This window comes from Rattus norvegicus, chromosome 8, assembly GCF_021556685.1.
Source record: "Rattus norvegicus strain SHRSP/BbbUtx chromosome 8, alternate assembly SHRSP_T2T, whole genome shotgun sequence".
Classification (NCBI taxonomy): Eukaryota; Metazoa; Chordata; class Mammalia; order Rodentia; family Muridae; genus Rattus; species Rattus norvegicus.
Window position 1 is genome coordinate 118,631,925 of NC_141541.1, and position 23,117 is coordinate 118,655,041.

At 46.3% G+C, this 23,117-nt stretch overlaps 1 protein-coding gene across 1 annotated transcript; it reads right to left on the reverse strand.

Annotated features, from left to right (window-relative positions):
* Positions 1–3,598: 3,598 nt before the first annotated feature.
* Fam240a (family with sequence similarity 240 member A) lies at positions 3,599–6,291 on the reverse strand. Its single transcript, XM_087564096.1, is given in 3 exon segments — positions 3,599–4,332; positions 4,335–4,432; positions 5,857–6,291. Coding segments are annotated over 3 exon segments (288 nt in total). The 5' UTR covers positions 6,000–6,291; the 3' UTR covers positions 3,599–4,285.
* Between the last annotated feature and the right edge of the window lie 16,826 nt (positions 6,292–23,117).

Here is a 23,117-nt window from a genome sequence, read left to right on the forward strand (position 1 = left end):
CTGGGAACTGAACCAGGGTCCTCTGCAAGAGCGGCCACTGCTCTTAGCTGCTTAGTCGTCTCTCCAGCTTCCCAACCATTTTGTGGCAAATGATATCATTTTGTTCTTTGTGGCTACATAAAATTCTGTCTCCTATCTAATCTATATGTCCTGTTGTGTATGTAATCTATAATATACGCCCTTTATCCATCCTCCATTAATGGACACCTGGGCAGCTTCCATGACAGGTATGGGGAATGGTCTTGCAATAAACGCACGTTCAGATGTCTCTGTGGTGTGATGACTTAGAACCCTTCAGGTCTAGACCCTGGAGTAGTGTAATTGACTTGTTTGTATGGTAATTCTGTTTTTAAGGGTTTTTTTTTTTTTTTTAAGAATTTTCAGGGTTGGGGATTTAGCTCACTGGTAGAGCGCTTGCCTAGCAAGTGCAAGGCCCTGGGTTCGGTCCCCAGCTCCGAAAAAAAATTTTTTTTCATAATGGATGGGCCAATCTACCTTCCCAAGAGTAAGCCTTCAAGTGTGGGAGACTGAATTTGTACTAAAGATGATGGACTTTTATAACTTTTATAAAAAGTTGACACAGAATTCTTGTAGCCCAGGCTGATCTCGAGCTTTCTATGCAGTCAGCACGTCCTTAAACTGTTGACCCCCTTGCCTCCACCTCCTGCATTCTGGGATCACAGGCCTGTACTACTAAGCCTTGCTGAAGATGATAAATTTAAGTGTGTTAAACTTTTGGAAGTGTTTGAATCAAGGAATAGTGGCTTAGAGTCTAAATCTTACTGCCTTAAGAAAGTGAAGCTGACATTTGACACTTGCTTATCATCATTTGTGTAAGTGGGTAAGTGTGTGTGTGTGTGTGTGTGTGTGTGTGTGTGTATGTGTGTATGTGTATAGGACATGTATATATTTGAGTATATTGAGTTGCCGTGGTGCATGCGTGTAGGTCAGAGGACAAGTTTCAGTAGCCAGTTCTTTGCTTCCAATGTGGATTCCAGGACTAAGCTCAGGTCCTCAGGAGCTCTCAGTGAGTAGCTTCCCCCCACTGAGCCATGTTGCTCGCCCAAAGCTGACTTACAGGACCTTGAGTAGCCTAGACAGGACAGATGTGAGGGAGAGAGAAGATTGGGATGGCTAGATTTTAGCCTGAGTAACCAAGAGAATAAAGCATTGTTTATTGAGATAACAAGATGGTGTCGGGGTCACTTGGAGTTGTGACTGGGAGTGGAAAGGCTTCCAGAAAAACACTTTTGGAGAATCAGAGGAGCAAACAATAAGATAGTCCAAGTTTGATATTAAGAGTCGGAATAAGTTTGCTATCCTTGGGGTTGGGGATTTAGCTCAGTGGTAGAGCGCTTGCCTAGCAAGCGCAAGGCCCTGGGTTCGGTCCCCAGCTTCAGAAAAAAAAAAAAAAGAAAAGTTTGCTATCCTCATATAATTCCCTAAATTGCCATTACTGGAGACTTGTTAATCTACTCAGCTGTGTTCAGCACTGTTCACACCACCGGTGTGCCCACCTTTTAAATTAATCCAATGTAAACACGAACATGGAAAATGAGACAGGGGGACACATGTCGTCCACCGGGGAGATGGGACTCCTTGATTTGGAACACCAGTTGAACTGGCTGTTGCACACACACACACACACACACACACACACACACACACTGCCCCATGCTGACATTCTTTGTGCTGTTACTAACATAACCTTTCTCTTCCGGGTGCTGAGACAAAACTCTTGACAGAAACAGCTTCTGGGAGGGAAGGTTCATCTCTGCTCACAGTTTAGAGGATGAGTCTATATCATGGGTGGTGTTGGGAGCAGCTCAGTTTGTGGTGACTGGAACCTGTGGCGTGGCTGTTCACATCTGAGCGGCAAGGGAGCTCAACCCTCAGGTATAACCTCTCTCCAGCGCCCACTTTGGCAGCTACCCACTAGCCCGAAGGATCCAAACCTCCCCAGAAGAGGGCTCTCGGCTGAGGACCAGGTGCTTCAAACCTGAGCCTTCCTGGGAGGTTTCACTTCCGGCCCTAACAAGACCTACGTGCGTTTTCTAGGGAGCTGGTGCAGGCTCCCGGCATCTGAAACAGGTCACATGCACGCCCCACACTTGAACTCTTCAATTCAGACTCCACTGAGGATTTTTTAATTAGTGGGATTTTAGCACCATCTTATACGTGGATTTTGGTATTTGATTAAAATACATTACCACCAAGCACAAGTCATGAAGTAGGGACACTTGGGCGGTCATTAATTAGTGCGATGTTTTGAAATGAGGATTTGCTTTGGTTTTGGAACTGATACCGAATCTCGGCTCTGTCACTAATCCATTTTATACTTGTGTCACGATTCTGAGCCTCTGTTTTCTTGTCCATAAAAAGCTGTAGTAGTTGGGGCTAGAGAAATGGCTCAGAGTTTAAGAGTTTATACTGCTCTTGCTGAGGGCCTGAGTTTAATCCCCAGCACGGGCAGAGGGAGGCTCGAATCCACCTGTAACGCCAGCTCCCAAAGACTTTACAGCTCTCATAGTCCCCTGCACTTGCATGTACACCCCCACATGCACAACCACACGCAGACACACAGACACACCCACACAGACACACATGCACAACCACACGCAGACACACAGACACACCCACACAGACACACATGCACACCCACACACAGAGACACATGCACACAGACACACACAGACACACACAGACACACATGCATACACCCCCACACAGATGCACATGCGCACCCACACACAGACACACATGCACACCCACACACAGAGACACATGCACACAGACACACATGCACACCCACACACAGACCCACATGCGCACCCACACACAGAGACACATGCACACAGACACACATGCACACCCCCACACAGAGACACATGCACACAGACACACATGCACACCCACACACAGAGACACATGCACACAGACACACATGCACACACCCACACACAGACACACATGCACACACCCACACACAGACACACATGCACACACCCACACACAGACACACATGCACACACCCCACACAGACGCACATGCGCACCCACACACAGACACACATGCACACCCACACACAGACACACATGTGCACTCTACACAGACACATGTGCATATCCCATACAAGTACACACGCACACTCCCCCCAACAGATACACATGCCACCCCCTGCCAGATACACATGCACCCCCCCAGATACATACACACACCACACATTCCCCACACAGGTACACATGCCTACACATAATTTTAAATGAAAGTAAGTTTTTTTTTTTTTTTTTTTGGTTCTTTTTTTCGGAGCTGGGGACCGAACCCAGGGCCTTGCGCTTCCTAGGTAAGCGCTCTACTACTGAGCTAAATCCCCAGCCCCGAAAGTAAGTATTTTTAAAGTGTAGTAAATGGTAGCAACAACAACAACAACAACAACAATAATAATAGTAATAAATGCATATGTGACCAGGGAATTGCTTTTCTGTTTACCAGTTGAATTAGCCCTGTGTTTAAAGACTTACAGGTCTCATATACAACAATCATGAATCTCTCTCCTCTTTTCCTTTGTGCAAAAACAAAAACAAAAAAAACCAAAAAACAAAAAAAAAAAGGTTTCCCAGACCCAGTTACCACTGCATTGTCATTGATGGTGACCCTTACAATTCTGGACCCAAGAGACGGAGTGACAATGCCACTTCCGAGTCTAGCACCTGTGTGCTAAGCACCCTTGGTGTGGCCTGACACCAGCTTGGTTGAGCTAACAGACTGGAAGTTAACCAGTGCAAACTCGTGGAGATCCCACCAAATGCGTACATAGAAGAGAGTGCTCACGGACTAGCACACGACTGAGTTTATTAAAATTATTTCCATATTTTATTGAGAGACATGGTTCATGAGTTCACACAGAGGCTGGTTTTTCGCAAGCCTTATGTTATGACTACTGGTGCTACTGTTCCTGTAGATGGGCTCTTCTCTTCAAAGGGAAATACGAGAACAGATTTCATGTAGTGATGTTTCCTGGGTGAAACGGTGGGGCAATGCTTAAAGTAAGACCAGGAAGATTGGAACCCCTTCTGATGTGCACCCTTCTGGTATGCTCGTACTTTAAAACACAAGTATTTTAAAGCTAGAGGGGAGTGATATGAAAACAAACCCCTTGATATTAAACAAGCTCACGTTCAGAGGCGTTGGGAGTAGTAGCCTGACTTCCATGCAGAGAGGAAGACTTGGCAAGCAGCTGCCATGGGGCATTAGGGAAGGATGTGCAAGCAGAGGGGCTTGGGGTTCAACTAGCTTCTAGCGGAGTGACCTCCGGTGCCCTGGTCGGGGCTGCGGGAGCCCTCAGCTGACATTTGTCTGCTTCTCAGCCTCATCTGGGTTGTTCCTCAGCCTCAGCTTCGTCTCCAGCCTCTGCTTCCATTCTTCCCTGAGTCTAGAAATAGAAACGTGACAGATGGGGCCCTCCTCGTCACTGCAGCTGAGGCCCTGGGAAGCGTCCTCCCTGAAGCCATTCAGCGTTCGGGTTTTAGGAGGGTACATGGAGGACTTGCAAGTCAAATGTATTTGTGTTTTTATTTTCCTGAGTGGAAAGGGGCAGAGTCACTTTCTGACTGGGTTTTCCATGTGTACATATATGTATGCATGTGGGGAGTGGTGGGGGGAGCGTTGCGCTCGGAGACCAGAAATCAATGTCTGGTGGCTTGCTTTCTTGCCCCTTACCTTATTTTTAAATTAAATGTGTGTGTGTGTGTGTTGTATGTGTGTTGTATGTTGTGTGTGAATATTTTGTCTGCATGAATGTCTGTGTACCGCGTGCATGCCTGGTGTCCCAGAGACCAGAAGTGGGAATTGGATCCCCTGGCACTGGAATTACAGATAGTTGTGGGCCACACATGTGGGTGCTGGGAATTGAACCTGGACTCTCTGGAAGAGGCTCTCTCTCTCTCTCTCTCTCTCTCTCTCTCTCTCTCTCTCTCTCTCCTCTCTCTCTCTCTCTCTCTCTCTCTCTCTCTCTCTCTCCTCTCTCTCTCTCTCTCTCTTCTTTTTTTCGGAGCTGGGGACCGAACCCAGGGCCTTGCGCTTCTTAGGCAAGCGCTCTACCACTGAGTTAAATCCCCAACCCCCGAGGCTCTCTCTCTTTCAGAGCCATCTTTCCAGCCCCTACTTTATTGTTTGATAAAGAAATCTCTCGCTATACTGGAGCTGGCCAATTCAGCTAGACTGGCTAACCAGCAGGTCCTAGTGATTCTCCTGCCTCCGTCTCCCCAGCACAGAGATTATGGGTGTGCACCGCGCTGTGCCTGAATACTTTGTTTGGCTGGGGATCAAACTCAGGTTTTTATGCTTGTGTGGCAAATGTTTTACTAAGTGAGCCCTCTCCTCTGTCCATTTTGTAGCTGTTTTTCTTCCTTCTTCCTTCCTTTCTCCCTCCCTTCCCCCTTCTCCCTTTCCTTCCCAACGTCCCTCTTCTTTTTTTTAACAGTTTCATATTACCCAGACTTGCCTCAGAGCCATCTCCAGTACTTATTTTTATTATTTCAAATGATGTATATAAATTCCTGTAGATGAGGGTGTGTGTGTGTGTGTGTGTGTGAGAGAGAGAGAGAGAGAGAGAGAGAGAGAGAGAGGAGGTATTCAAAGACACCAGAGGTGTTGGGTCCCCTGGAGCTAGAGTTACAGTTGATCGTGAACACCCACTCGGCAGCTAACAAGTCTGCTATTCCAGTTCCAGAGGATCCAGCACCTTCTTCTGGCTTCCAGGGCACTGCATGCACGTGCTGCACAGACATACAGGCGAGACATCACAGAAAACATATAAGTGCATAAGTCGCTTTGAACGAGACACGTGCTGCGTACTTTCTCAGCGCGCTCCTTCCCAGGCGGTGCTCCTCAGACTCTCTGTAGCACGTCTGCTTGCCGATCTCCCTCTCCCAGAACCGCTTGAGTTCGTGGCAGGTGTTCCTACAGAAGACCTCTCGACGGACGTACTGATTGTTCATCCCCTGAAAAAGAAAGGAGCCGTTGAAGCCCTTCAGAGCGTGATCCTTGGATTCTGCAGGATACAGGATCCATTTGAACAGACCGCAGTTTTCTTAGGACCCTGGCCAGCCACAGGACCTGAGGCACCCGGCCTCCTGAGGGCATCTCTTGTCAACACACAGTAAGAACTGAAGACAGAAGGTCCAAGTATGAAGAGTGGAGTGTACCTGGGCAGGAGTGCTGTGAACACGGGCCTGGAGGAAAATTCCTTACTGGAAGGAGAACCATCCCTTCACAGTAAGCACAGGCATGTGCACTGTGGGGTTGGGGCACCCACATGAGGAGCTAGGCAGTGACTCACTCAGCAGTGACAGAAGTCACCTGTGTCATCTCAAATGATGACCTGACAAACTCTGAAAGTTTTAAGCCTTCTACCCAAGGGATGTGTGACAACAAATGATCTCAGGGTTTGATGCAACCAATGCCAAGCTGTCTTCAGTCAGTATGCACACACATGGGCACCATTCATGCTAGATGGCCCTAATTTTCACTTAAAAAAATAGACAGGGTATCACCGTGTGGCTGCGGGTGACCTGGAGTTTGCTGTGTTGATCATGCTATCCTCAAATTCATAAAGATCCACTCAAGTCTGCCTCGGCAATTCTGGGATCACTTTTAACACACACACACACACACACACACGCACGCACGCACACACACACACACACACACACACACACACACATTGCTCAACTCCCAGAGCTCAGTAAGTCCAGCCAACAAGACACAACTAAGACAGCAAGTATGTTCAAAGCCAGTCTGGGTTACATGGAGAGTGCCAGTCAGTCAGGGCTGCATGAAAAGACCCTATCTGAACTAAACAAGGACAGCAGCGGCTCCTGTTTGCTGGAGTCCCCCAAAGAGGCATGCACAGGAGACGCCAATCTGGAGGGAAAGCTGTGGCTCACCCAGAGAGGATTTGGGTCTTATTTTAAGAGCAGTAAGGTCTGCCCATATGTGTGTGAATGAAATCAGGGCTGCCCAGACTATCTCTGTGCAAGGCGTGCTGGGGCGTAGACTGGACGGGTAAGAGTGGGTCCCGGGGAGAGATGACCAAGCTGCAGGAGGCAGCCTGGGATTAGCTGAGGCCAGAGTATGAGGGGCAGAGATGCTGTAGTGTGCACTGATTCTCAAGGGATCCAGAGTGGTCAGCCCAGGGGGTCAGTGAAGAAGAGGGGTTTCAATGAAGACTCCCCTGCTGTGCCTAGGGCCTGAATACCCTTGGGGAGAGACAGAGGACAGAACTTGGGAGAGCAAGCCCAGCAGGTCAGATGGAGATGAGGGTGTGACGGCTGGGTGCTGATGAAGGGCCAACGCGGCTCCTAAAGGTCTGGCCCATGATTCAAGGTCAGCGACCATGAGAGTTGGGTGGGGTCTAAGTAAAGAGGAGATTGAAAACATGTTTTTTTTCCAGACCTCTGTCTTCACTGAGCCAATGTCCTCAGCTCGTAACGACAATTCTCAGAGGGCTGGAAAAATGCCTCAGTTGTCATGAACAGCTACAATTCTTTCAGAAGATCCCAGCCCAGTTCCCAGCACACAGGTTGGGCAGCTCGCAACTGCCAGTAACTCCAGCTCCAGGGGATGGACACCCTCCTTTGGTCCCCAAATATATCTGTAATCATGTGCACAGAAACAGTCACACATCCAGGAATTATCATGCCAGCTGGTGGTTGTTTCACGCCTTTAATCCCAGTACCTGGGAATTTCTGAGTTTTGAGGCCAGCCCGGTCTACAGAATGATTCCAGGGTAGCCAGGGCTACACAGAGAAACTCTGTCTCGAGACGCCTAACAGACAGACGAACAAATAAAGTAAAATCTTTAAAATATTATTTGATTTAAACATTTAAACTTAAAACATTATTTCTAATTTAAATTTAAAAATATTCCTGCCAGGCTCAAGAGGCAAAGACAGATGGCCCTCTGTGAGTTTGAAGCCAGCCTGGTCTACATAGCAAGCTCTAAGCTAGCCAGGGCTACATAGTGAGACTTGGCTTTAAAAAAAAAATTGGGGGCTGGGGATTTAGCTCAATGGTAGAGCGCTTACCTAGGAAGCGCAAGGCCCTGGGTTCGGTCCCCAGCTCCGAAAAAAAAGAACCAAAAAAAAAATTGTTTTTTTATGGTGCCCACTTTTCTTATCTTCAATATTTCTCTTAAGTTCAACTTGGTCACAGATTTAAAGCACACTGCAACGTGTAAGTTTTGAGTACATTTACAAGCTGAATATCTTATCCAAAATGCTTGAGACCAGAAATGGTTAAAGATATTTTAATATTTGCATATGCATAATGGAATGCTTTCCCAATTCTAAACATGAAATTCATTTGTGTTTGCTGCACGCCTTGTGCACATGGCGGGGATGCAATTTTAGGCATCGTTTTAGAGAATTTCATGCATGAAACAATTTCACGATGTGGAATTTTCCACTGTGGCAATGTGTCAGCACTCAAAAAGTTCTGAATTTTGATTTTTTTTTTTTTAAGACAGGGTCTATGGTCCCTACATAGCTGAGGGTAACTTTGAACTTCTGATTCTTTCGTTCTGACCTCGTGAGTATTAGGATTACAGACGTGGACTGCAATTCATGAGTTGGTTTTTTTGTTGTTTGTTTGTTTGTTTGTTTGTTTGTTTTGTTTTTGTGATGAGAATCTCACTACATTGCTTTGGCTAGGAGCTTCTGGGCCCACTCAGCATTCCCAGAGTTAGGACTACAGCCTCAGACCTCAGACTTTCTGACTGTTGTCTGGTGGGGGTCACCAAAGCTGGAGGAACATAATGGGCATCTCAGGAGAGAGTTCCATTTTCTTCGTTTGAACACGACCGTCTGGTTCCTGGATATGTGACTGAGACTCTTTCTCATTACGCCTGGTCTGCTCACTGCCACGTAATGGTTTGGTGACAAGCAACCATGGTTTCTAGGTGAAGCAATGTCACCCAACAGCCCACACTCAGAGGAGCATCAGGGAAGCCCTTTCGCCCCTCTGCCCTCGGAACACTGCCACGTCCCCAGAGGTGTTCCATATGGGCACGCAGACAAAGAAACACCCCAGACAGAGCGATGGCTCAGAGTCGGTTTCCTTGGCCCAACATGGTGGAAGGAGAGAACTGACTCCCTGCCTGTTGTCTTCCGCTTTCTCAGGCTCGCTAGGGTGGGGGCCACGCCCCTGAAAATCATTTTTATTAGGGCATCTCACCTTCATCCCCCTCAACTCCTCAATCTGTTTTCCTTGTCAGTGTCACGAGGAGCAGGACTACAGAGGTTGCGGTTTGTAACTTTGTAACTTCCGGGAAATCAGGAGCGGGAGAGGGAGGCGGCTCCACCTCTCAGAGCAGGGGTTGCTCTTGCAGAGGACCTGAGCTCAGTCCCCGGCAACCGTACGGTGCCTCACAACCATTAGGAACTCCATTTCCAGAGGATGTGATGCTCTCTTCTGACCTTGCAGGCACCGGGCACGTATGTGGTGAACAGACAAACAAGCAAAACACTCATATAAGTAAAATAAAATAAATACGTGACAACTTTAAAAACACACGTTCAGGACAATATGAAAGCGAGAGTAAAGACGACGAAAAATACCTAATACTCCCATCCACCTCATCTGATTTTTTTTTAAATATTTATTTTATTTATATGAGTGCACTGTAGCTGTTTTCAGACACACCAGAAGAGGGCATCAGTTCTCATTACAAATGTCTGTGAGCCACCATGTGGTGGCTGGGATTTGAACTCAGGTCCATCTGGAAGAACAGTCAGTGCTCTTAAACACTGAGCCGTCTCTCCAACCCAGGGCAGGGGCTGATTCTTATCACAGACATAAACATCTCTTGTGTCAGCTGTTAGGGTGGGAGTTGAGACAAAGTGAATCCACATCTGGCCCAAGGGGCTTGTGGGTGCTTGGGGGCGGGTGTTGGACATGCATATTGGTTGACAGGCAGGGATAACCTGGGAGGGAAGTGGTCTCCTCAGAGTCTGTGCTGAGCCACTTCTGTAGCCACTGCTACAGAAGCCAGATGGAGTTTTCTAGTTGGTCTGGGCAGAAGGTCCTGGCTACTTTGTAGTGTTATGAAAACATGCTGTGTCTTTGTTTATAATTCTGGTTGGGTAGCCGGGTGCAATTGTTAACATTTGTCAACCTGTGCACTGAAATGGAGAGATCGTACTACACTGGTTAAGCTCTATAAAGGTGAAGAACTCTTTCTTCTATCCTTGGTATAGAGACTCAGTCCTGGCCCACTGCCTTCACCCACGGGGATGGGACGGGTGTGCTTTGGAGTCAGCATCTCATCTGAAGGGCCAGCACATTCTGTCACAGGCATGTGTTTCCTGTGTTTGTGTTTTAGTTTCCTCGATTTTACAGAGACCAACCGCTTCTCTTTGCAGAAGGGTGAGGGAGAGGCGCTAATAACCGGGAAGCTCTTGGGAGCACTGGAGACTGTTCTAGAGAAATAAACGACCCCCCTGTGTCTGTTCACTGAGGAGACCACGGGCCAGACTGTGCCTGAAGTTAATTCTGCTCACTCTCCGGCTTCCAGTCACCATGGCGCCACTCCCCCGGATTAATCAATGCTTAAACCATAGCATTAATTCAGTTACACAGAACTTGAACCGATCACATCTGTGAAGCATCTATTCTGAATGGGGAGCTGACACATGCTCAGGGAGTCAAATGAAAGAAGAGAACATTTGTCCCCCGTGAGTCCGATGCCATGCCAACAGCTCAGTCCCTCGGGTCTCGTGTTACCTAGGGCATTAGGACCAAATGGAGGAATCTGAGAGGGTTTTTTTTTTTTTTTAAAGAGTTTTGGCTTATACTGGTCATTCTTATGACTCTTGGCTAGAAAGCCTCATTGTTACACAGTGTATTGTGCATACCAAGAGTAAGCTTCCTGCACGGCCAGCATTTCCTAAGAGCTACTTTTTAACAAGATTACTTTTCAAATTTCTAAAAATGTTTAGCCACTTTCCAGATTCTTATTATTATTGACATTTTTTAAAGATTTATTTTTATTTTTGCTTGTGTGTACACTGGAGTTTCAGGTAGTTGTGAGTTACCCAGAGTGAGTGCTGGGAATTGAACCCAGGTCCTACAGCAAGTTCTCTCTCTCTCTCTCTCTTTTTTTTTTTCTTTTCCTTTTTTCGGAGCTGGGGACCAAACCCAGGGCCTTGCGCTTGCTAAGCAAGCGCTGTACCACTGAGCTAAATCCCCAACCCCAGCAAGTTCTCTTAACTTCCTCATCTTCCTTCTTGCATGTGTGCATGTGTATTAGTGTGTATTATGTCTATATGTGTGGTGTGTGTGTGTGTGTGTGTGTGTGTGTGACCTATGTGTATGTGTGGTGTCTTTGTGTGTGTATGTGTGATATCTGTGTATGGTGTGGTATGTGTGTTTGTGTATATATGTGTGTGCTTTGTGTGTGTATGATATCTGTGTATGGTATAGTGTGTATGGTGTCTGTGTATGTGTCTGTGTATGGTATGTTGTGTATATGTTTGTGGTATCTTTGTATGTGTGTATGTGTGTGCCATGTGTGTGATATCTGTATACGGTATGGTATGTATGGTGTCTGTGTATGTGTATGTGGTGTCTTTGTGTGTGTGTGTATGTGTGTGTGTGTGTGTGTGTGTGTGATATCTGTGTGTATGTGTGTGGGGTCTGTGTGTATTTGTGTATATTGTGGTGCGTATGGTGTGTGTGTGCGTGTGTATGATGCATCCATACTCACAAAAGCCAGAGAGTGTAGTGTCGCGCGCCCAACGTCTCGCCAGCAAGAACGATGCGCAGACACCAGGATCCTTCTGCAGCAAAGCGTTTATTACATCTTGAAGAGGAGAGAGCGAGCCCCAGAATGGCGCTGCTTATATACACCCTAATGTGGCGTGTCCACGCCTGATTGGTTATTTACCCATGATCTCATAGGCACGCCCCGGAGTGGGCAAAGACCTGGCACGAAGGCACTCTTGCACATGCACACACAGTTAACTTCCTGAAAGGAAGTCGGCTGGCACGGCGAAGGCTGGCGCCATCTTGTAATGGCGGAAGCTATCCTGGCCTTCCACGTGGGGCACAGTGGAAGCCAGCGCCATCTAGCGGTGGCGAATGTTATTGCGGCCCTCTACAGTGTAGGGTATTCTCTTTTGTCACTCTCCATCCTGTCCCTTTAGAGCAGGTTCTGTCCCTGTACCTAGAGCTCATGTTTTGACTACACGGTCAACCGCAAGCTGCAGTCTCAGTCACAGGTGTGCATGCATAGAATCACACTAGACTTTGCATCGGTGTTGGGATTGGAATTCAAATCCTCGTACTTGAGTAGCAAGACGCCTGCACCATTTTCTCATCCCTTGGATTTTCCTCTATAGTCATGGCTTGTACTGAATAGAAAGGTTCCAGTTTCTGACAAAATGGAGGACAGAAACCTCACTATTCACCAAAGAAACAGGCCAATAAGGAGTGGACACAAACCGTGAGCTGCCATGTGAGATTCCGAACTGCACGTAGTCGGAGGAGGCTTGTGGGGAAAGACTAGAATTGCGAGATTAGTGAGCACTGCTAAACTTTCCGTTTGTTTTTGCGGTCCTCAGTTTAGACTCAAGGCCATCTGAAACCCAGAAACGGCGCAAGAACTAAAGTTCCCGATGCTTCGACGTCGAAACACCTGACCTCCAGTAGAGGGCGCTGCAGCCCAGCAGGGAGGAGCTGATCTTTCTGGCCACTTTCTCTCGGTTGTCCCAGCAAAACTCGGCCACCTAAGGCTCAGATTTTAGCCCGAGGGACTGGAAAAGGGGGATTCTGTGAATTAGAGCTAAAGAATTAGAGGGGATAAAGAGTGAAGCCCAGGAAAATATATTGGAACAAATAAAAGCCAAAGTCTCCCAATTTGGAAAAACAAAACCAAAACAAAACAAAAACCTCCATAAATCCTCTATCTTTAGTTTCGAGAGATTGAATCCAAAGGAAACCACATCCAGACACGCGCGGAAAAGGCGAGAATGCTGAAAGCAGCAGGATTTTCAGGACACACGGACAAACCCTGGCAGAGCTGGGCAAAGAAACAGACACATCTGGGTGTGGTAGAAATGACATTTCTCCTCTCTGAATAATCAAAGAAACGTAGAGAGGATCCAGAGGCAATCACGGATATTTAAAAACGTGAGTGTCACCTGACTAGATTGAAGCTGAACAGGTACTCTTTTCAAGTATATATAAAATAAAACACTCAAAATTTCCTGAGGGGCCAGGGATGTATGTAGCCTAGTGGGTCCAATGCTTGCCTAGCGCTCCTGGAGCTCCAGGTTCAATCCTCAGTAAGGAATAAAGCCGGGTGCATTGGTCCATGCTGCAATTCCAGCACTTAGGAGATGGAGGCCGGAAGATCAGAAGTTCGAGGCTATCTTCAACTACATAATAATCTCAGAGCTAGGCTAAGCTACAAGAGACTGCGTTTAACAGATTGGGTGTAGGGGTGGGGTCCAGATGGCTCTTTCAAGCCTAATGAGTTGAGCGTACCGGGTCCATGGAAGAACAGAACCGACTTCCAGAAGTTGTCTTCAGACTTCCACATGTGCACTATGTATGACATGACCATCTCTCCCAGTAAATAATAAATAAATAAATAAATAAATAAATAAATAAATAAATAAATAAATAAATGTAATTTATAAATTCCCAGAGCTAATCAAGGAATTTAGCAAAGATGTAGGGCATATAAATGCCCCCAAACCAACCCATGCTAACAATGAACAATGAACAATCCAAAACTAAAATTTAAATCTTAATGGCATTTGCAATAATTCTCCCAGCATGAAACACTGCAATATTAATTCAATGGAACACATACATGTTAGACAGTAACCTAAGAGAACACATACATGTCTGCTAGAGGCTGATGAGGGGAATACCGGAAACCTCCTTTAGAATGAGAGATACACAAGGTTGTGACACAATACAGTACATACGCCAGTCTCCCCAAACTAATTTATGCATGTATTATGACGCAAAAAAAAAAATCCAGGGTAGATTGTAAAAACAGATACAGACGAGCTGATACTGAAATTTATCGGCCGAAGGTAAAGGAACCCGGGTAACCAGAGAACTTTGGGAAGGGAAGCATGACGTTGGAGGAACACCTGACTTGCTCTAAAGCTTCCTAATGGAGGAAAATGGCACTGACAGACTGAAGTTCTAACACAGGGCTCAAAGCAGAGTCCGGCAGCAGGCCGCCCAACAGGGAAAGGATAATGTCTCAATTAATAGTACCAAAATAATCAATCAGGGCTGCAGAGATGGCTCAGCAACCACATGGTGGCTCACAGCCATCCGACGCCCTCTTCTGGTGTGTCTGAAGACAGCTACAGTGCACTCACATACATGAAATAAATAAATCTTTTAAAAATGGACCTCAATACAAAAATCAACTCAGAGCAGTTTATATATCTAAATATAACTTTTAAAGACAAAATAAAAAATAAAAATAAAAAAATAAAAAATAAATAAAAATAAATAAAGACAAAATAAAGGAAAGAATTTTTTTGTTGTTTTTTTTGTTTTGTTTTTGTTTTTGTTTTTGCCCTCATAGTTTGGGTTTTGACAGGGAGCTGAGATATAACACCAAAGACAGAATTCACAAAAGAAAAAGCAAAAACTGCTCACCAAAGTGGAAAAAAAAAACCCTCTGCTGTGTTACAGACACTAAGAGAGTGAAGGGGCGTGCTAGAAACGGAGAGAAGGCTTGCAAAGCCAATACCTGACAAAGAACTTTCATCTGGAATATATTAATGGTTTTCCTTTTCTTGCTTTTCTTTTCTGAGACAGGGTTTGTGTAGCCCGGGCTGCCAGGGTCTCACTCTGTAGACCAGACCGGCTTCGAACTCAGAGATCTGCTCGCCTCTGCCTCCTGAGTGCTGGGATTAGAGGTGCGGAGGGACAAAGTTCTCTCGCCTTCTGATTGGGAGCAGGGGAGTCGAGATACACTGTACGTTTGTGGAGTAAAATTCACAGAAAAAGCATACACAGCCAAGTGTCTTACTGTGTGATAATATGGAAACAAAAAAATTGGAGCAATCCCAGTACTGGAGAGGCAGAGGCAGGAGAATTGTAGCAAGTTCCAGAGTCGGCAGAGCTACACACAGCTAAAACAAAGTATAATGAAATAAGGGAAATGAAATAAGCAGCGGAAATTTTCGTTTTTGCACATTGTACCGGATTTGCTCATTGACGTCTCGAAGACTTTTTATTGCTATGGGACCCCCACCGAGTGCTGCTGCCCTCGGTCCCTTGGGCCAGCTGTATTCTTGCCGCTCGGGAATTGGTACAACCGCATCGTTGGTTCAAGATCGAAATCTCCATCAAAATCTGCCTTTTAACCTCATCCCAGACAGTTCTTTTGCCTTCTAAGGAGCTTAGTTCAGGATGATATACAGCGAGGGCCAGTGCTCCGACACCAGTTTATTGAGAAGCCACTGAGATGTGCCTCTGAGTAGGAAGAGACCTTTGTTGTCTGTAATTTTGGCGTCTCTCTGTTAGTATGTGGCCAGTCTCACTATGCTGTCATGGCTGGCCCGAAATTCACCACATAGCCCAGGCTAGTCTCAAATTCTTCTTCTTTTTTAAATAATTTACTTTTAATTTATATACATTAGTGTTTTGCCTACATGTGTGTCTGTTGGACCCCCTGGAACTGCAGTTCCAGGCAGCTGCCTTTGTGAGTGCTAGGAATTGAACTCAGGTCCTCTGAAAAAGCAGCCAGTGCTCTTAACCTATGAGCTCTCTCTCTCCAGCCCCTAGTCTCAAATTCGTAAGAGACTCACTTACCCTAGCCTCCTTTCTGCTGAGATTAAAAGTATGTGCCACCATACCTGGCTTAAATTTAAATAAATACATACATACATACATACATACATACATACATACATACATACAAAGAGGTCACTGATAAGCAGATACAAGAAGGGAGTTTTAGAGGAAAAGGTCAATTCCAGGCCTGAGTTAACTGTCAGAACCATAGGCTACCATGAATCCTGAAGCTATGAAGACCTGCATATACTGGTTATGAAGACCTAAATTTGACTCAGCAGCTAAAAGCAACAGGCTTACAAGGGGTCAACCCACTTCCCTTCCTCTTCAAACTAACCTCCATCACATTTGACGTCTTTTACCTCTGAGATGAGTCTGTGGCCGTCTGATATGGTTTAGAGCCAGCAAATGCCACAGCCCTCCTCCCTCGGCTCTGCCGCAGAGGTCACCACTGGGTTCTGAACCCTCAGGGTCTCTGCCTTTTATACACTAAGTGGGAGAGCTACAGGAGCTCCTGGGCCTGTCAAGGTTACAGGTACCAATTAGCAGCAGAGTGCGGAGATGACAAGGTGGCCTTATTCCTGATGAAAAATGGTCCCCATTCTCTGATCCCACTGCCCACCAGGCAAGCTTCAGCCCTGGCAGGCCTGCAGAGGCCATGACTTGGCTGGATATGGAGCTGATGTTCAGAACATGGTGTGGATTATGTGTGAACAGGAATCCTCGGGGCGGCAGGCAAAGCTGCCTCCTCTCTAGGGGTACAGGAGCTCTGGCTGTCATGCTGAGCTACAGTTTGGGGTCACCTTACAGGATGACTTACAGAGCCATGGTGTTCTTTGAAAGCCCTTAATCCGTGGACCAAGATCTGCGTAGTTGTCCCCCCAATGTGAGCAGGGCTGGCACCAGTGGTTGTCTCCCGGTCAAATGAACCAAAGCGAGAAGGACCTCTTGGTTGAAATTGTCCTTCGTGGCTTTTCAGTTCATTAAGGTTTATTTCGTTTCTATTTATGGGTGTGTGTCTGTGTGAGTGAAGACTGCCAGTGCTCAGCTTCCTTCGGAGGCCAGGAGAGGACCTTGTCACCCCTGGAGTACTGAGCTATCTGACATAGATGCTGGAGCCTGAACTCAGGTCCTGCACAGAGGCAGCTAGCACAGGTAACCCCTGAGCCATCCCACCCCAGCCCCTCTTCATTGTTGTATTTTTGAGTTGAACGTCTTGGGTATTCTTGTCTGAGGATAAACACAGCTTGGGCTATCATCAAACCGCGACTGTGTTTCTGAACATGCTTATGAGGGTGTGAGAGCAATGGCGCCAGTGATCACGGAATCAGGACAAAACGCTGGGGATGCCGGCTTGCGTGGGGTATATGATACACACTGTTTTTAAATAAATAAATAAATACTATTAAATAAATACTAAGTAGATAAATCGGCTCGCTCATTCACTCCAGGTAAGTTTTATTGTATTTTCTAAAGCAAGATTTTGAAAATAATTTAATTTTTTAATTTCATGTGCACTGATGTCAGATCCCCTGGAAGAGGGGTTACAGACAGTTGTGGGCTGCCATGTAGGTGCTGGAGATTGAACTTGGGTCCTCTGGAAGAGTAGCCAGTGCTCTTAGCCACTGACCCATCTCTCCAGCCATTTATTGTTCTTCTGATGATAAACATCACACGCAAATGAAAGGGTAAAAAGGTAGTGAAATGTTTGTGGTGTGTGATTTTGAGGTTTTTGCTTGTTTTGTTTTGAGTCAGGATCTCAGTGTGGGCCCTTGCTGTCTTAGCTGTTGTTCTATTGCTGTGAAGAGACGCCACGACCAAGGCAACGCTCATGAAAGACAGCATTTGACTGGGGGCTTGCTTACAGCTTCAGAGGTTGAGTCCATGATCATCATAGCAGGAAGCACACAGGCCTGGTACTGAAAGTAGCTGAAAGCTATCATCCTGATCTGCAGACAGAGAAAGAGTCACAGACAGACAGACACTGATTGACTGAGACTAGCATGAGCTCTTTTTTTTTAAACTAATTTATTTATTTCATGAATATGAGTACACTGTAGCTGTCTTCACACACTAGAAGAGGGCATCAGATCCCATTATAGATGGTTCTGAGCCACCATGTGGTCGCTGGGAATTGAACTCAGGGCCTCTGGAAGAGCAGTCCATGCTCTTAACCACTGAGCCATCTCTCCAGCCCCCTAGCATGAGCTTTTGAAACCTCAAAATCAATGATACCCAGTGACACACTTCCTTCAATAAGGCCACACCTCCTGATCCTTCCCAAACAGTTTCACTCCCTGGCCACAGAGCATTCAGTGGAGCATTCAGATCTATGAGCTTATGAGAGCCATAACCACTCATTCCAATCACCACCCTTGGGTCTTTTTTTGAAAGAGGGTCTCACTCTGTAGGCCAGGCTCACCTGGAACTCACTTCATAGGCTGAGCTGGTCTCAAACCAACCTTTCTGCCTCAGCCTCCTAAGTATAAACTGCTAATCCTGGCTTTTCTGTTTGTTTCCTTTTTGAAACTGTGTTGCTATGGTGCTCAGGCTAGCCTGTCACTCCCAGGTACAAGCAGTCTCCTGTCTCAGCCTCCTGCACAGATGGCACTTCAGGGAGTTCCTCTGTGCCCAGCTAGGATTTGGGACACCCGTCCTTTTTGAAAATCCACCATGAAACTGAACAGTTATAAGTCGGAAAATTGGGACTGGAGAGGTGGCTGGTTGGTTAAAAGCAGTAGTTGTTCTGGCAGAGGACCTGGGTCACACCACAGGGTGGCTCAGAACCATCAATAACTTAAGATTGTGGGGACCAAAGCCCACTTCTGACTTCTAGAGGTACTGGGTATGCATATGACGCACATAATACATGCAAGCAAAACATCTTTACATACGAAATATAAATAGCAAAAAGTTTTACGTTGGGTGATTCCTGGGAAAGGTTCTTGTTGGCTGTCGTTTGGGTATCAGGTACTTCACATCCAACAAAGCCTTTAGAAGCTGTCTAGAAAACATGTTTATAAAGCTAAATGTGGGGCCTAGAGAGATGGTTCAGCGGTTAAGGGCACTGGCTGCTCTTCCAGAGGTCCTGAGTTCAATTCCCAGCAACCACGTGGTGGCTCACAACCATCTGTAATGAGATCTGATGCCCTCTTGTGGTGTATCTGAAGATAGCTACAGTGTACTCATATGCATAAAAAAATATTAAAAAAAAAAGACATTGGAAGAAACCCACTTGACCCACCAATGTGGGGCATCCATAACCTCCATTCTGGGTGTATGTTAAGGAGTACTCATTTATAACTACTTCAGATTCAATTTGCATTTTAGATCAGTATTTTCTCAATTTCCCAATCTTCATTTTATATTCAGTTTCTTTCACAGTTAGAAATTTCTACAAGGGTCTTCGCCATCAGAGTGAAGCACAGTACAGTTTACTTTAAAATTAAAAAAAAAGAAGGTATGGTGTGTGTGTGTGTGTGTGTGTGTGTGTGTGTGTGTGTCTGTCTGTCTGTCTGTCTGTCTGTCTGTCTGTCTGTCTGTCTACCCAGAGTTGCTTGCCTGAACCTGTTTATTCTCGGTGCTTTGGGGCTTTCAGTTGCACAGGGAGAAGTAAGAGATGCTTCGGGTAAGGCGCGTTCTGCTCTCACAGAGTTCTGTTCATGTTATGGGCTGGGAACTTGAAAGGATATTTCCAAATCTCACAGCCCAGGAGGGGCCCGGGTATTGACAGGGCAGACTGTTTGAGAGGTTTAGCATGCCTCCGCCCACGTCTGTGCCTTTTGTCTGGCAAAGACTTGTATTTGTCACTCTTTCGACTTCATTTCAAATTGGTCCAGTTGGCTCAGTTCTTCGCTAGTGGTAAAGCTAGTTCCTCCCGAGTAGCAAGGAGACCTACGGAGAGAGGGAGTGTGCTCTGTGCTGCAGCCTAGACCTGGCCGTGCCTGGACCCCTCTGGAACAGGAGCCCCTCCCTGGCAGTGTCCTGGACAGAAAAACATAGTCAACTTTCCTGGTCGTGGGATTCTTTCTAGCAAAGACCTAGACAGGAGGCGATGCAGGAGATTTCCGACCTGGAGCCCTTAGGAGCTGGGGTGGATTTTCTTTGCCAATTCTTCCCACTGCCTTGAGCTCAGAGTATCTGGCTGATGTGGAGATTTTTGGATAGGGATTGAGACCCCCCCCTTTCCAAAAAATAGAGCCAGGCTTGGGGGGCGGGGAGGGGATTATGTCTGTAATTCCAGCTCTCCAGTGACTGAGGCAGGAGGATTGCTGAGATTTTTGAGGTCAAGCCTGGACTACAGAGTGAGACACTGATACAAAGGAACACCAGGGATGATGATGTAATAGATAAAGTCCTTGCCTACCACCCAGGAAGTTTGTGGAAGGCACATCCCTGTGACCTCGGGAACTGGGAAGTGGAGGCAGGAGGATCAGGAGTTCAAGGTCATCTTCCTTAACAGGGCTAGAGACTCTTGAAATTAACATGAATGCCATAAAAAAAAAAATCTAACATTCGAAACAAAAAACTACAAACACATGCTTGGAGATGTCTTCTCTCCCTGTTATTTTGCTGTGCTGGCACACGCCTTCTGGAATGGGAAGCCTTGCCTAGAGGCCACAGCGAGAGCTAACACATTACGAAAACTGGCAGATTTTTTTAAACCACCATGTGGTTAAACCCATCGCTAAGCTTCAGAAAGACAAACCCCAGAGGCCCTAGACTTAGAAATTCCTATGCAGTGTGAAAATTAATTTCCTCCATGGTTTAATGCAGTCAAGGTGTTCTTTGACACACTGTTTTCTGGGGACATAATCTATTCATCTGTTCCTTAATCCTGCTTTCTGTGTGGATTCCTCCCCACCCCACGACTCTCTCCTTTTTCTGGTGAGATTTCCACTCTTAAAAGAGACCTCTCTGGGGATGGAGAGGTGGCTCAGTGGTTAAGAGCACTGACTGCTCTTCCAGAGGTCCTGAGTTCAAATCCCAGCAACCACATGGTGGCTCACAACCATCTGTAATGAGATCCGGTGCCCTCTTCTGGTGTGTCTGAAGACAGCTACAGTGTACTTATATACAATAAATAAATACAAATAGAAAGAATGTTACTTAAAAAGTAGTGACATCTTAAAATTGGCACAGAAAATCTGTACAGAGATCAGACAGCTTTCATAATAGTAGTTCAGGGCTTCTTATTACTGTAGGTAATAACGAATATTTATTAACTCTAGGTGCAGCTCTTTTGATCTGAGTCCTATCACCAAACCCATCATACTGACAAAGAAATGGAGACACATAAGAATCTTTCCTGAGACTTTATCAATAGTAAGTAACAGACTGGTTTTTAGGAATATTTATTTATTTATTGATTGATTGATTGTATAGAAGTGTCGGGGGTTGGGGATTTAGCTCAGTGGTAGAGCGCTTGCCTAGCAAGCACAAGGCCTTGGGTTCGGTCCCCAGCTCCGAAAAAAAGAAAAAAAAAAAAAAAGAAGTGTTTCTTCTTCAGGCCTTACTGGTTCCGTGTGCCATGCACACGTATGTGCGTGCACTCAGCAGGCTCGCACGCTATCACATGTGCAGGTTTGTGCACCTCCCTCCAAGGTTCTCTCGAGTTTCCCTTTCACAGCGGCAGCCACCTCTCTCCCTCCCTCTTCCCACCACGTCTGACCACTCCTTTCTCCCGCGTCTGTACTTTTGCCATTTCAAGAACGCTGCATACCTAGAGCCACGCAGCGTGGGATCTTCTGAGGTTGGCACTGGGCATCATTTCCCGGGCTTTCTCAATGCTGTACCGCAGGGTGAGCTCCGCCACAGTTTAACCATCCACTCGTGTTTCCGGTTCAGCACTATTACCAACAAAGCTGCAGGGAACATTCGAGTTCAGATCTCTGTGAGCGTGAGTGTTCATCCCCTGAAGACGAACTGCCAAGAGCTGGTTGCTGGGTTACATGGTAAGCACACGCTGAAGGTTTTAGGAAGCCACAAACTTTCCTCCAGAGGGCCTATGCTGAACCTGTTTCGTGTATTTCTTTTTTTCATAAAGAAGAAATTTTGGGGACAGGGTCTCATTTTAACCAGTTTTGAGACTTTGCATTAACTGCTGGCAACTGCAGAGAGAAGTTCCTCTGGCCAAGGTTGAGGGCAGTACTGAGCACTGTGGGTATGAATAAATGTTAAAAAGACGGTTTGGCGGGGTTGGGGATTTAGCTCAGTGGTAGAGCGCTTGTCTAGCAAGCGCAAGGCCCTGGGTTCGGTCCCCAGCTCCGAAAAAAAGAAAAGAAAAAAAAAAAAAAGACGGTTTGGCAGCAGGTCCATCTAGCAAGACAGAGCATTGGATGTCTTCCCAACCAGTCCATCCCAGGGCTAATGACCGCTTGAGTCATGGACTTCGATCAGGTCTGCAGTATCAGGCATGAATTTTCCTCCTGTGGAGCAGGCCTCAAACCCAAACCAAAATGTTGGTCACCGTGTGCCACGATTGCATCATTGGACCCATCATGCCTCCTAGGCAAGCATTTGAAAATCTTTTTTGATTTGAAATAATTTCACACTTAGAAGTCCCCTTCCCTTCCTTCCCTTTCTCCCCTCCTCTCCTGTCTCCTTACTTCCTTTTTCACTCATGACATTGTAAAGGCTTCAGGCCCGTGTTTTTTTAGAGTGCTTTTCAAACTGCTTAAGCTAGATGCATCCTCACCGTCAGAATCAGCTTAGGGAGGGACTTCGGCTATCAGTACCATGGAGGTGACATTGTTCTGGCGTCCGTATCTTAGCACAGGGCTTCTGGTTTGTTGTCTGTTGCAAAAGCAACTTGGGGAAGAAAAAGGTTTATTTCATCTTGTGCTTTCAGACAACCGCCCATCTCCGAGGGAAGTCAGGGCAGGACCTCAAAGCAGGAACATGGAGACTGGAACTGAAGCAGAAACCCCAGAAGGGTGCTCCTTACTGGCCTACGCTCCACAGCTTTCAAGGTTGACTTCTTAAAAGATCCCGGCCACCTGCAGGAGATGGCACCACCCACTGTGGGCTGTGCCTTCCCACATCAGACATTAAGCAGTAGAATGTCCCCCAGATTCTCACAGGCCAGTCTGATGAAGGTGACTCCAGTCAAGTTGACAGAAGTTAAGCAGCACATCAGAGTGTGAGACAACCATTGTTCTGGTTCTGACCTAGTGACACATTAGCACCTGACAGTTTCTATGGAAAAGTTGCCCCTTCTGCCTCTAATTAGTAAGTACTTGGTAGGGGAGATCTTGAGAGATTAAGGAAGCATTTCAATTGGGCCT